This window comes from Erigeron canadensis, chromosome 8 (assembly GCF_010389155.1).
Source record: "Erigeron canadensis isolate Cc75 chromosome 8, C_canadensis_v1, whole genome shotgun sequence".
Lineage (NCBI taxonomy): Eukaryota > Viridiplantae > Streptophyta > Magnoliopsida > Asterales > Asteraceae > Erigeron > Erigeron canadensis.
The window spans coordinates 20,235,010-20,249,985 of NC_057768.1; the positions used below are offsets into that span (position 1 = coordinate 20,235,010).

The following is a 14,976-nucleotide window of genomic DNA, read 5'->3' on the forward strand; positions in this document are numbered from 1 at the left end:
TATTTAAGAGATTTATGAACAGTTTCATCGATCTTGATTATTTTTATGAGTCTTGCTCTTTTTTTAGTTGGCATGTTAACTTCTTTGGCCAATTTTCTATTTGGATTTTGACTAACTCGTTTTCGGTGATCTACCATCTCATACTCTCAAATAACCTACGAAATAGAGTATTCATGATGAAATTGTCCAACTCATGAAAGATTAACAAATTAAACAAACTACAATGGTAGGTCGTTGAAACAAACTTTGACTGGAGAGAGACACCAAATTATAGAGAAAGAAGTTAAGGTTTTGAAAGTGGTAGATTCACGCAAACAAGATTATGGCTGAAAAAAAGTATTAAAGACATCTCTAATGGTTGGTCGTTGAAAGATTTTTTTATCCAAAAAAACCTATATATAATTCTCTATACTAAATAAAATAAGATTGTGATGACATCAACCTTTATAAAACTAGTTTATTTGGTATCTCCAAAAATTCTCTAAAAACTAATTTTTTCTATTTATTTAATTATAATGTCAAAATCATTATATTTTTGAAAACTTATTTCTTTTTTATATTTGTTATTCATGATGTCACATATTTTTTTTTGAAGAAAACCTTTTTTTTTAAAACTCTATTAAGTCATATATGGTGTTTTACATTTCCGTCATCCAAACCTCTTATATATAAATAAAACAATATTGTTTTTAGAAACATTTTTTTAAAAGAAAATTGCTTGGCAAAGTAACATTCTTTCTCAAGCTATCTTTTAAAAATGCATAATTTTATGTTATATATATATTTAATTTTTTTTTAATATTGTACTTTTTAAATCTTAAACTCTGTTATTAAACTATTAAAATTTTAATCTTACATCACAAATAATATAGGTATATATGTGTAATTGTTTGTAAAACTTTTATTATATGTATTATTGAAAGGAAAGACTTTGCTTTTTACATAAAGTGAAGATTTGAACCTTCAATTTCTATTTATTTTTTTATTATTATTTTTTAAAGTGTGGATCATTTGCTCGCAATAGGATATCTAGCTTACATTGTATTAACAGGCTCCGTGTTAGAGTGTCACCTCACCCTCAATACCGATTAGTTGGAGAAACTCCCAACTAAACTGTCCGAATGCAGGACATTTAATTGAGATAAAACTTTGCCGTCTCTACAAGACTCAATCCTGGTTTACTTGAGGACTTTATTATAAAAATCTTTCAAATGTTCTTCCCACATCTCAAACTCGAAACCTCTAGCATGAAAAATTGATATTTAACCATTGAACTATAATGAAAACTACCGATTGAAACAAAAATATTAATCATTTAATCCAATCAGCCATGCTACTTTGAATAAAAATTAAATATTTTGGTTTATTAATAAATACACATGAAATACAAAATACCCAAAAATATCCATAAGTATCAACTAGTATGCCATTTACCCTTTATCCCGTATAAAATTAGACCACCAAAACCTATATCAGACAGACAAAATTCCTGTTTTTGTTGAATATTGATGTACATCTATTTATACAAATGAAAGATGATGAAGTTGGTGAGTAATTCAATAAGGAATTATCATTACCATTATGCAGAAATAGGATTAAGATTAGGATGGTTGAGTAGGAAGAAGAATCATATGAGTACTACTACAGTAGTAACAGCAGGAAAAGGGATTGAAAAAGAGAGGGTTGACTGTGTGGTAATAGGGGCAGGTGTTGTTGGAATATCAATTGCCAGACATTTATCTTTGAAACTTGGCAGAAATGTTTTGGTGATTGAATCTGGTTCTACTTTTGGGACTGTAACAAGTTCAAGAAATAGTCAAGTTATTCATGCTGGTATTTATTATCCTCCCAATTCTCTCAAGGTCTTTCTCTTTTTCACCTCTCCTACTATATATGACTTATTGTATTATTAAGATGTTTACTTGTTAAGTCAATTAAGTTCCAAACAAACACGACCGGTTGCTTTTATATATTTGCTCATTTTCCGACTAATTAACAGCCTATTGGACTAATGTATTATTTTTCGTTGTTTTATATATGAAGTATATTGAATTATTGATGATGAAAATGATTACAAACATACATGTCTTATGAAAGAAAATCTTGGATACTATGTACACCTCAAATGACTGTTGTTCAATGTATATCTTGGTCCTATCTTTAAAACTTTATTAGTAGGTTGTTATGATTATTTAGGGGTGGCATTACCCTACGTTCTGTTTACACTGTATACATCTGAGTCAAAAAAGACACGCCGTCCTCTGGTAACCCGAACAGTGAAAACCTCTTTAGGATTGGGTATTATTGTTAGTTGTTTTTATATAAAGGTAAGTAAGACAAGAAAATAAAAAGCATGTGATTAGAAAACATGAATTAAAACAGAACCAATTTGTACACGGAACAAAACCTTAAATGATTGAAAACGAATTAAACTGAACTGAAGAATGTTGCAAGTTATATTCCGTTAAGCTGGTTTTGCCTATAGACGGTTCAGCTTTTCCTCTAGTAGGTTCGTCAATAGGTCTGACTATGAGAGATATATTTAGAATAATATAGATAAATGGTATGACAAGATTTTTGTGGATTTGAAGCTAATACCATCAGTTATCTATGGGATAAATGTGACTTCATGATATTTTTTTGACAGTTAAATGACATAACGTTAGTGGACAAATATGAGAGCGACATATAATTCCATTAAAATTTGTGTTTTGTGAGTGAGATCATAGCTACAGTCTCTTGATTCATGGAAATTGCAGTGAAGTTCCTAAGTATAACTCATCTATTTGTTCATATGATATAGTGTAAAACATCGCGTTCTATTTTAATGAACAACATGTTTGCATATATATTTAAGACTCTCTAATCATCTTTTTTGAAACAGTTTTGGAATGAAATGTGATCTTCTTTGACTTGAATAGTTCCCCCATGCTTGAAAACAATCTCAGAAAATATCAGACACTGTAGAGTTTACTGAAAAAATTAAGCATTACAGAGCTATCCTTGAAATCTTTCTAGGATTGGTGTCTGAGGTAACAGCTAGATTTTGGTTATGTTGTTGACAGCCGTGAACTATGGTTACATATGCATATGCTGCCTGCATTAGTCAGGGTGTATATGCATATGCATATACAGCTAGATTTTGGTTATGTTGTTGACAGCTAGATTTTGGTTATGTTGTTGACAGCCGTGAACTATGGTTACAGCCGTGAACTATGATTTTGATAGGATATTTTTATAGCAAAGCTATATTTATCCAAACAAAACTTGGCTTTAAGAATAAATTATAAGGTGAATTCAAATTCTTATCCTAAAACAGATTGAATACATTTTACCAACATTCTAATATGTACACTATATTTTCCCAAACAACAATCTGTTGCTGATTTTAGAACATTTTGCAGGCCTGTTTATGCGTTAGAGGAAGGAGACTACTGTATGATTATTGTAAGGAGCATGGGATTCCTCATAAGCAGACCGGGAAACTCATTATAGCTTCTCGAAATGAAGAGGTTTCAAAGTTGAATTATTTATTGCATCGTGGGAATGAAAATGGAGTTGAAGGACTGAAAATGATGGAGGGGTCGGAAGCAATGGCAATGGAGCCTGAACTGCAATGCCTCAGAGCTTTGTGGTCACCAACTTCAGGAATAATCGACTCACACTCCTTAATGCTCTCACAAATGGTATAACTATTAATGTTTTTTTTCTTCACTAAATAAGATATATATGCCACTTGATGTTAATTTCTTATTATATTAAATACTTATGCAGCAACTAAGTAAATGCTGAGTTTTGAGTATAGAAAATCTGTTGGTAGAGGTGTCTCGCATCATTCCCATGTCAACGGGGTTAATTTGGGTTATTACTGTAATCTTTTTAACGTGGGTAAGTTCAGTAAATTGCTAAATAGGAAACAGTAACTATATTGTTATTGTAGTAGTCTGTACTATTATTGTGATCGCATCTAATTAATAAGTATTTTTTTTGAACGGCAAATAGTAAATAATAAACAAGTATTATTAGGCAAAAGTTTAAAAAAAATCTGGTCTACCTGTTTCATTTCGAACCAAAATATTAACGGTTACCAATCCGTGACTTATGCTACTTTTAATTATTCAAGTCACATTTCAACACTTGAAGTTTTTATGTTCAACATTGATATGTATTGACAGGGATGTTACCCATTGTGAGTTTAGGGTGAAGCCGAAAGTCACGGAACAATGTTTTGTTACAACAACACTGTGGTTGGCGCTCATCTTGAAGGAAATCAAATGTGTCTTCACATTTCTGAAACAGAGTCCCTACAAAACTGGGATACCAAATCTCAATGGCCCCCGGATATTGTACTTCTCCCGAAACTTGTAGTGAACTCTTCGGGATTGAGTTCTGCATCTCTTGCCAGGCGTTTCAGTGGCATTAACCATGGGGTAATTCCTCAATCTTATTATGCCCGTGGCTGCTACTTCTCTTTATCAAATACAGTTCCACCATTCAAACACTTAATATATCCTATACCCGAAGATGGTGGTCTTGGAGTGCATGTTACTTTAGATCTAGACGGACAAGTGAAATTTGGTCCTGATGTTGAATGGTTGAATGAAATTGATGATATTTCAAGTATACAGAACAAGTAAGTCATTCTTTAATTTAGATAAAAAAAAATCGAGGTCCGGTTGAAGATGATATCTGGTGTGGGTCAAGAAGGGTATATAAATAGGGGCGCTGCGGGTTGGGTGGATGGTCAAAGTGGTCTCAGGTCGAAGCATATGATATTTAGTGCAGGTTAAGAGGGGTAGAAAATACTATTTTTAACCATATATTCAAATTTATGAACACTTATTTTGTTTAATATGTGTTATTACACTTTGGATGGCTTTACCCATTATACCTGTTTCTTTTCTTTTCAGTGAATTTGTTTATCTTAATCTATCTGAGCCGTTAAACAGCAAACATAACTAAAATTTATTTACTTTAGGTCAATGGGTCCAAATTGTCACATCTATTTGTGCTATTAGATTTTTTCCCCCAATTTTTTAAATATTGGAACCTTGTATGTTCATCTGAAACAATCATTTTAGAGGTTTCCAGGGTTGTTTTAACGGCATCCCAAAGATAATGACAATATAGTAAATGATGGACCCATTGGTGGAGGTTTATACTTCCAAATCAAAAATTCTTGTTACAGGTAGCAATTTTGGCCCATTTTCCTTTACATTGGTAGATTGAATTAGTTTTAATGTTTAATGGGTCAAGTAAGATATAATTAAGAAGGAAACAAGTCAAATGGGCCAACTAGGTTGGAACTTGGAAAGTTGGAAGTCATCCAAATTGAATAAAGTATAAAACCTTATAAATGGCTGTGTTAAATTTATCAGAATATGGTTATGATTATACAGTGTTTGCAATGATATTTAACCGGCTAATTATTCCTAAGTTATTAAAACTGCAGACAAGGTGTTTGCATGTTTTGCCCATACGACCTGACCTATTGTGACTCCCTAAAAACTTAACCATTTTGACCCGTTACCCAACCTAGTTAACCCAGATTTTTCTTGATCTCTAAATCTTATCTTCACGACAGTTTGGGCTTCATAAGTTTGTGACTTACTAATTTTTTCTCCAACCCTCTGAAGACTCTGTTGGCTTTGTAATTCCAGGTTTGACTATACAGTATGTGCTGACCGGGCTAAGAAATTTTATCCAGAAATACGAAAGTACTACCCATCTCTGAAAGATGGTTCTTTGCAGCCTGGTTATGCTGGCATTCGACCAAAACTTTCTGGTCCGGGCGAGGGCTTTGCTGATTTTATCATTCAGGTTTTTTATTCTACTTTTGGAATGCTATTCTACTTTTTGACCAAGTTATATTCAGAATTCATTCTTGTTATAATTTATTTTCAAATCCAACATCAATTGCTCATATTCACTTCAAAAGTTGATTCAAACTTTTCGTTTAACTAATCCGTTACTATTTTTATTTTCTAGAAGTTGTCCATTTGACCTCAGTAGTCAAGAAATTTCAGCTTTCAGAAGGCACACCTTAGTGCTCATTATCTTCAACATGTGGAAAATTCTATTACAACATAGAAGCAAGTATAGGTGGCATATTGGGTGGGTAATTGGTTGTGTTGACCTGAAGCACCCTTTTTGTTTTATTTTTAATTTCTGTGTTATTTATACTTACAAAGTTTATGTGACCTCAGTAATGAGTAAATAGTAATGATCTAACTTTTGGGTAGACTTTCTGCTGTTTTGACCCATTTCCTTTAGCTAACTTTAAATCACCCGTTCGAACTGGTAGAGATAAAAACATACCCTTAATCAACCTTACAAGTACATGGGTTGAAATTGTTATCTTTAGCCATGAGGTCAATGTTATTAATGGTCTTAGCCTTAACATTCTTTATTCTGTATTTTAGGGAGAGGAATTTCACGGGATACCTGGTCTTGTAAACCTTTTTGGAATCGAGTCTCCTGGTCTAACAGCGAGTATGGCAATTGCAGAACATGTCGCCACCAAGGTTCCAAGAATCTAAGTAATCACCTTGTTTAACATTGTCTGCTCATCACTTACTATTCCAAATGTCTCTTTAGATGTCTCTCTTTTTAATAACAGAGGTACCATCCATTAAAAAAAAGAAGCACATGGTTTATTCTTTATGTTGTGCATTTTAAATTATGGTTAGTATGGTGGTTCTTTTGTCCCGATAAGGAGCTAATCTTGTTTATTCGTGTATTATGTTAGTGTTTTTAAGAAGCCATTTGGTCAATTTGTATTTCAGTAAATGTGTTACTGAAAATGTTAGCTTTATATAGTGTATCTATGAATTTTGCTCTACACATAATATTCTGGTTTCCTCATACAGGATAGGCTCCCTGCATTAAAGCTTGCCAAATAACTCGTTGTCCATCGAACTCACAGGTTCACCATCATGATTAGTATTGTCCATTGAACGTTTAAACGACCTGTTCTTAATAAATAGAAAATTTCAGACAAGATTACTATACATTTACACAATCACACCCTTGCACAGAAGTACAGAACCAAGTATATGATAAATGGCATCTGTTCAGTCTTCGAAGTTGGTACAGAAAAGAGGAACCATCGATACTTCTACCATTTTGTTTTGATCGAAACAAAGTCTCCTTTAACCGAATACAAAATCAATTAGCCGATGTCTTCGCTAAAGCCTTGGAATACAATTGACAACGTCCAAAATATCCAGGGGTTCTCTTTTTTGACATAAACTTTAACTGAAACAATTTCCAACTGTCTATACCGAACTCGATTTTAAAAGTGTCATCTCCAACTCACTTTTAAAAGTGTCATCTTCGTTTTTATACTGAATTCTTACATTAGACAAATTCATTCCAACTGTTTTACACCGAAACTTAATTTTAAACCTAATTATATTTTAGTCTTGCTTTCACATCGCGAATGGCTCACTCTGGTCATTCACCTCGACGTTTGCGGCGACCCTCCAATGCTTAACGGACGTTAACTTTGACCATTAGAGATGGTCTAATTAAGAAGATTTCTAATCATAGACATATATGGTTAAGTTGCAATGAAACTTTTATACTGTTCAAATATGTTTTTTTAGGTACAATTTAATCTATTGCCAATATTTTAAGCATAATAAAAACCATGATCCTTAAAAAGCAAAATTACAAAATTCACAACATAAAACCCATGACACGTGTAGAACATGTAAAGAATATATCTTACTAATCTAACAAGTCCATATATATAGACTACTAGTACAAAACCCAAAACAATGGAAAAACACAACACATCAACACAACTACCTTAACCCACCACCGTCTCAATCACCAAACAATGTGTTAATCTCAATGCATGGTTTGTCCGAAAATCAACATATTAGGTGTACAGTGTGAATTGAAGTCGATATGATGATGAATGGAGATAGTTTTTATGATAAGCTTAACAAGCTCCATGAACCATCTGGGCTTAGCTTACTGTGAGTTGATTATATTATTTACATATATACATATATATTAGTCTCTACTTGTAACCTTTTTTATGTCAAAGATTGCATGTTTGCATTGTTTAGTTATGGATTTGATAAATATATGGATAAATAAGCATACAAATGTTTCAAATTTTGATGTTTATTGTTACATTGTTGGCTAAAACTTTTGCTTTTTAGATAAGCTAAATGATGATACGATAACTTTAAATAATTTGAAGTTAACTAAGTTTTAGTGTGGAAAAGAAGTTCCTCTTCATATATCATGTATTCCTCTTTACTTGTCACATACCAAAAGTAGAACCTAAAGACATTTTTTACCCTATAAGTTTAATTAACAAGCATTTACTTTTCTATTTATATTCTAGAATCATTTTGGATGATAAATGAGTTATCCATGGGATGACAATTTGTTATTAACATCCACATACCGTGTTAGCGCATCGTAATAAGTGTTACACTATTAGAACACTTCTCAGAATGTATCAAAATTTGATAGTATAATTTGTTCCTTTGTCATCTTAGGTAATTAACATAAGAAATTCTAAATTTCATTCCACCAAATTGTCACACATTATGTGATCAAACGGCCGTTTTGTTTATGACAAACTAAGTATGGCTTAGTGAACAATAAATTTGAGTGGGAAGTGTTGTAACAATTATAATGTATTGTAAATGAGCTACTATCTATCAAAAAGTGGATGATTAATATGTATTGGAATCATATGTGATTTATAATTTTATATATGTGCCTTTTTTAATGTGATTTATTTTGCAAATTCTTTTGACTCCCAGATTGTAAGAGTACTAGTATTGTTAAAAGTATAAAATTTAAAAGTTTTTATATTTTTTATTTTGTCATGATCAAGCAAAGAAGTAATGTTACGTTATAGCAAAGTATAAACAGGAAGCAAAAGAATAGACTTGGGTTTTCCAGCAAGGTTATTTTAGTATAGAAGCAAATACAATGTTTAGTCCATAAGTTGGTTAATCTAACTAACCATGGCAGGTTTAATTTTCGTGATGTGAGAATGGACTTGCAACAACTCTACAAATATGTCACTGATCAAGGCGGTTATGAACAGGTAGTTTTTATTTATAAATTCCTCAATCAATTACATAAACTTTGTAATATACGAACAACATATATGAAATGATAAGTGCTAAATGCTCAATGCTGCTTTTTAACATGCTTGGAAAATAGTTCCAAATTCAGATTGTTGATCGAGTTCTATGTAGGTTACAAAAGATGGAAAATGGGGAGATATTGCATCCGGCTTGGATCCAAAAAACCAAGTCCTATTGACACCATGTCAAGTTCAGAAGCTCTATACCACTATTCTCTCCCCTTTTGAGCAAATATATCACTATAGGTGTCCCATAAAACATAGCAAAACTCTAATGACCCATGATATCCCTCAGGGTAATTTGCTCTAAATGTACATACTTTTTGTACCTTTTTGGTTCATTTTTTTTATTCTATTTGTCGTATTTTGTTTGCAATGTAGAGTCTCGAGCTTCAAACAGATTTAGTGGGAAGAGGAAGAATGATGACAGATTTGATGCAGAACAAGACCAACTTAACGACCGAGACACCCCGTGCATGAAAAAACAGTACAATCGAGGTCTTCCAAAAACATATCCAGGTTTGCCCTTGTGCATATTATACGGCTTGATGACAGACCCGCAAAACTGAACGGGTTGGGTAATAGACCAAAACATGCACCTTTTTTGTATAGGTTGGGTTGGGCTTAGCCCGGAGCATCTATTAGTTAACTTTTTGAAACCTTTTGAAATAGCTAGTGCAGTTTATTATTACAATAAACAGGAAATAACATTTTGAATAAAACGATTTACAATGGATCCTACCTTAAAGCAACCCGGAAAAGGTTTTGACCTGTTTATTATACATCTAATATATTTGTTTAACCTGGTTGATCATTCAAATTTAAAGATCAAACCTCACCCAATTTAGCCTACTAGTAAATAAAAGAATCAATCTTGCGTTGTCCAAGTTCCATGATTAAGACAAATAAGCATACTTTGCTCAACAATGATTAGCAACATATTTAGGTTAGGGGTATATGAACATGGGCATATGTATGACCAGGGGTATTTTTTGGACAGTGATTACGGTAGAGGAAAAGTACCCGCTTTTAGAGACACCTTATAAAGTCAAAGAAATGAAAACAGCCCCGCCTATACCGCTTGGCTCAAGAACTGCTTATCAGATATATACAAAGATGGAATGTGATAGGCTAAGACGGATACATGGAGAATCTATGCGACTACGAGACATGGTTGTCGAGACATGGAGACATCTCTCTTATGATGATAAGCAGGTACACCTTCCGGTTCTTGGTTTCATGGTCCTTTCATACGATATAACAAGTTTTCTTGAAAACTTGTGTTGCATTTTGTATCCTTTAGTTTGTGGTGGAAAACACGGCGGTTGAGAAGGGTTATATCTAGTGCATTCTGCAGTGGGTTGTGCTGACCTGCGAAAACTTTGTAGTTAGTTATTTTCTTAATCATTTCTAAATGTTTAATCTGCTAGATATTTTTACTAAAACAATCTAATTTTTCGTATAAAGTGATGGAGATTACAAGCAAAAATACCAAATTGGGTAGTTTTTATTTCACCGGATTGACATTTTCTTTTCTAGTTAAGACTAGGTAAAGAATAATTCTAATCAGCTTATTCACAAGTAAATGGACTTCTATCGGCATATCGCTACAATTAAGGGAAATGAAATGTTCTATGATAATTTCTATACTGAAACAATAATTTTCACGGTTTCGTGGGATAACTGTGGTATGTTATTATGGTTCTTAATTTCGTCTTTTTATGAGGCTACCTCCAGCCATATATCGAGGCAAGTAAGAAGGACAAAGAGCGATTCACAAGAGAGATGGTTACATATGAGGAATACGTGAGAGAAAAACGAAAACTACCTCAGACATCAACCAAAAAAGTCATGAATGATTCAAGCTCGACATTCATTAACTTCGCAATGCCTTCACAAGTGGTAACTGGTGGGTCCCTCAAGACTTCTCGACGCTACGCACAAAAAGAGAGAGTTGCAGATTTTGGTAAGTCCAATTTCGTGCAAAGTGATGGCGATTACCATGTAGGCTTGAAGTCAGATGATGGTCATGAAACTGCACGGGTATCAAATGAATCAATGGTTGAATTGTCTATCGCGTTGATGAAGGATGCTAGACCAAACGACCCGGTTTTTTAGTTAGATTGGGAAGCATATGGTGGCTTGATCATTATAACTCCACGGTAGAACGGTTATAGTCTATTGACATCGTGACACGGTTTGATATAGAGTGAATGTAAAGTATGTATGTTGTCTAATGTAGGATATGAATATTATGTTGTTTAAGTTAATTTACGTCAATGTTTAGTGCTTATCCATGCTATATCCCCCTTATAACATACGTCTTATTGTCTTATTGGAATTATATGGGTTTCACGAAATAAGAGCATCAGGCTAGTGGGGTATAGGGTCAAAATGTACTATACTATGCGACCAGGCTAGTGTTTTATGCTTCTATTGAACAAAATATATAAAAAAGTTACAGAAAATTACTTAGATGTTGGGTCAAAATTACTTATGTCTTCACCAACTATTGCCTTTTCTATACATACTTGCAATGGCCTTTTGGGCAATGGATGATGATGTGAGGATAGTTGGTAACGTTCAATTGTTGAAATAGAACTGTAATTAAATGTTTCTTACTTGTCTTTCTTGTTGATATTCGTCCTTTTCCTGAGGCTAGCGATTTAACGTGACAAAATTGAAAGTGAATTCGATTATGCAAATCTCCATTCGGAGTAATATACTTAGCAAACATTAGAAACTCGAGAGGAGCTCGGGACAGGTTGCCGACCCTAATCAGCTCAACAAGAGGGGGTTGCAACCGAAACGTCTCTTTGTGCACGTTGTTTAACTCTTGAGGAATCCATCGACCATGTGATTACCGATTACCCTGTTGCTATGAAAGTTTGGAGTTTAATTGAATCTTGGTGTAAACTAAGGCTCGTTTTTGCTTTTCACATTTTTGACCTGTATAATATGCATCACACACTCCCTCGAGACAAAAGATAGAGAAAAATGATTGGTGACATAATTCGTATCGCTATTTGGAGCTTATAGAGAGCTAGGAACGAAGTGGTCCACGACACAACTTTTGCAATCCCGAAGCTCATCTTTGAAGAACTTCGATATGTAGATCTTAAATAGGGCTAAAGAGGCGGGTCGTAAGTGTGATGATTGGTGTAACAACCCTTTATTTCATAATTTTGTTTATATGTTCTGACTTTGTACTCCCTCATTTTGCTAGTCTCTTGCTAGTACTTTGGTATTTATAGAACTCACACTAATGTTAAAAAAAAGGGAAATGATTTTTTATCTTAATCAAATAGCATAATAATCCTCTTAACTATGAAATGATGACATATGAAAAAATTAGTGGAGAAGATTAGGTAAGAGAATTAGTAGATACCACATGTCACATTTTTAATATATTAAAGCAACATGGCTGAATCAGTGGTAAACACCCTTGCCTTTGGAGACAGAGGTCATGGGTTCGATCCTCATCCCATGCAAAGGTTGGAGGGCTTTTTCTACCATTTAGGTAGAAACTGGAAGCAGCCTCTCTACTTTGGTAGAAGTAAGGTCTGCCTACATCTTAACTTCCCCCATACACCGTCGAGGTATTGGGGTTCAAAACCGCAGAAGGCGGCACTGAGCAGTTACTTACTTACTTACTTTTTATATTTTTAATATATTAGGAGGATTATTAGGCTATTTGGTTATGAGGATTTATTATTTTCCAAAAAAAAAAAAATTGTCTTTTCTGATCTTTAGTCATTTTAAAAGAGAAGTTAGATAAAGAGTCTTCTAATTATACTCAAGCATGTTCAGTCTTCTAGTTATACTCAAACATAAATTATACTCGAGCATATGACAGTTTTGTTGGAAGGTTTCTCGTTTCCACGTTACCGCTTCTTTTTTGACTTACAAAATGGAATGTTCTTTTTGCATTTTTGGTCAACATATTAATGTCGGCTGGTAGATTCTTTCAGAATCCTGGGCCTAATTTTTCTGTTAATTACACAAGCATATTTCTAGCTAATTACACAAATAATTTGTGTAATTACACAATTAATTTGTATTATGTATATCCGCTGCTATACATTTCAAATGGATTATGTCATTAAACTCACAATATACGACGTGTGTTTGTTCATAGACATAAGTAAACGAATATAAACAAACTAATTTCTTTTGTTAAAAATATGGATATAACTTTATATGTTTAACTTTGAATAAAAAAAAAAAAATCCCCTTATAGCACAGTTATATTGAATTTTGAATCATATACTAAACTAAACAAATGGACATAAAAAACTTTTTTTCGACCCTGTTCTATTTGTTTATAGTGGTATATTTTTTTTGAAGCCCTTACACTATGTATTATTAAAAAGGGATAAGTGTCTGATAATGAAATGAACTATGCATGAATGTTTATGTTGTGTAATGAACTACTTGGATGTTTATTGTATGTAATGAACTTTCAAATCCAGATTATTGGATGTATCTGACCAATCAAAAACTTACAAGTGGCAGCTTATATGGTTGCCACATATACCCGGTTGCATATAATAAATAGGATTTAAAAGTTCATTACATATAATAAACATCTAAGTAGTTCATTACATAACATAAACATTCCTGCATAGTTTATTACATTCCCAGATACTTATCCCTATTAAAAAAATTGTTTAAGACTAAATACATCAAAAATACTTATTGTATAAGAATTTCTAGTTATTGAAAGGCAATAAAATTTAATATAAAGGGTAAAGCTTTATAAAAAGTCTTGGTTCTATTTGTTTACAGTGCTACGTTTTTGAAGCCTTTACTTATATATTAGAGCATTTCCGATAGAAACAATATACTGTTAAAAATTTAATAGCGTTAAAAGAATAGCTAATTGTATAAAATATTTGACGATGACTTGGAATTTTCTAAGTTACTACAACAATAACAACAGAATTCAAATCCCGACGAAACAGAGTATGGGAAGGGTATGATGAAATGGAGTATGGCCAGATGAGAAATGTATGATGTAGACAAACTTACCCAAATCAGAGGTAAAGAAGCTATTTCGTGAAAGACCTTCGACATAAGGTTTTACCCTTGACATATAAGTTTTGAGGACAAGGCGAAATCAAAGCCGAAAAAGAAAAACCCAGATTCCGATCTCAGATTTAGAGAAAGTGATAAGAAACTCCTTCTTTAGAGAGAGACAAAATTGTTTCTAAAATATTAATTTAAGAAAATGAGTAATATGCCTAAAATTTAAGTTTAAAAGGACGCTTGATAAAGAAAGATTGACGCATGACAGATTTAATGGTAAATATTGTGGAAAAAAAGATGAAATTTATGTGTCAAAAATTGAATGGATTAAATACATTTTTAAGCATATTTTTAGGCATATTTATCATTATCCTTAATTTAACTTAATGAAAGACATCAAATTGTCATTCTAAATATTAATTTAAATATCAATTTAATGAGAAAAGCCTTCTATAATGTTTTGGGTTCTAAAACTTTTTCAACTTGTAATAGATTGGTTATTGATAAGTTAAAATTAGTGAAAAAAATGATATGACGAAATTAACGAATTATACGCTTATTTGTATTGGTTTTTTCTTAGGCCTCACGGAGTAGAGCACGGGCTGGCAGTGGGTTGGGCCAACCCGCCTAAACACACCGCCCGATCGAACAACAATGGAATGTGTTGCTTTTCACGACTTGTGGATTTGACATTCGTTTTCTGATCTTGCTGGATCGAGCAACGATCGATGTCAACGTTTTGAATCAGTCGCCATTGTTTTATTTCAACCGTAATGGATCCGCACCAGACAGTTCATTTAGCGTAGATGGACAACATTATAAGCGTG

General features: G+C 33.0%; 2 protein-coding genes across 2 annotated transcripts; both read left to right on the forward strand.

Moving 5' to 3' along the window:
• The first annotated feature begins 1,427 nt into the window (after nucleotides 1–1,427).
• LOC122578997 (L-2-hydroxyglutarate dehydrogenase, mitochondrial) lies at nucleotides 1,428–6,731 on the forward strand. The gene is made up of 5 exons (XM_043751075.1): nucleotides 1,428–1,862; nucleotides 3,405–3,686; nucleotides 4,200–4,633; nucleotides 5,661–5,820; nucleotides 6,423–6,731. Exons 1-5 carry the CDS (start codon nucleotides 1,536–1,538, stop codon nucleotides 6,537–6,539), a joined length of 1,320 nt encoding a protein of 439 aa, XP_043607010.1. The 5' UTR covers nucleotides 1,428–1,535; the 3' UTR covers nucleotides 6,540–6,731.
• A 1,189-nt stretch (nucleotides 6,732–7,920) lies between these two features.
• Nucleotides 7,921–10,395, forward strand: LOC122610393. The gene is made up of 6 exons (XM_043783384.1): nucleotides 7,921–7,985; nucleotides 9,004–9,079; nucleotides 9,234–9,417; nucleotides 9,503–9,640; nucleotides 10,122–10,336; nucleotides 10,387–10,395. Exons 1-6 carry the CDS (start codon nucleotides 7,921–7,923, stop codon nucleotides 10,393–10,395), a joined length of 687 nt encoding a protein of 228 aa, XP_043639319.1.
• Nucleotides 10,396–14,976: the final 4,581 nt, after the last annotated feature.

Excerpts from the sequence above, each read along its gene's own strand:
- LOC122610393 (XM_043783384.1), top strand. The coding sequence starts at position 7,921 with ATGAATGGAGATAGTTTTTATGATAAGCTTAACAAGCTCCATGAACCA. Across the intron at positions 7,986-9,003 it reads CCATCTGGGCTTAGCTTACT|GTTTAATTTTCGTGATGTGA; the intron begins GTGAGTTGATTA and ends TAACCATGGCAG. Across the intron at positions 9,641-10,121 it reads TCTTCCAAAAACATATCCAG|TGATTACGGTAGAGGAAAAG; the intron begins GTTTGCCCTTGT and ends TTTTTTGGACAG.
- LOC122578997 (XM_043751075.1), top strand. The coding sequence starts at position 1,536 with ATGATGAAGTTGGTGAGTAATTCAATAAGGAATTATCATTACCATTAT. Across the intron at positions 1,863-3,404 it reads ATCCTCCCAATTCTCTCAAG|GCCTGTTTATGCGTTAGAGG; the intron begins GTCTTTCTCTTT and ends AACATTTTGCAG. Across the intron at positions 3,687-4,199 it reads CCTTAATGCTCTCACAAATG|GGTGAAGCCGAAAGTCACGG; the intron begins GTATAACTATTA and ends TTGTGAGTTTAG.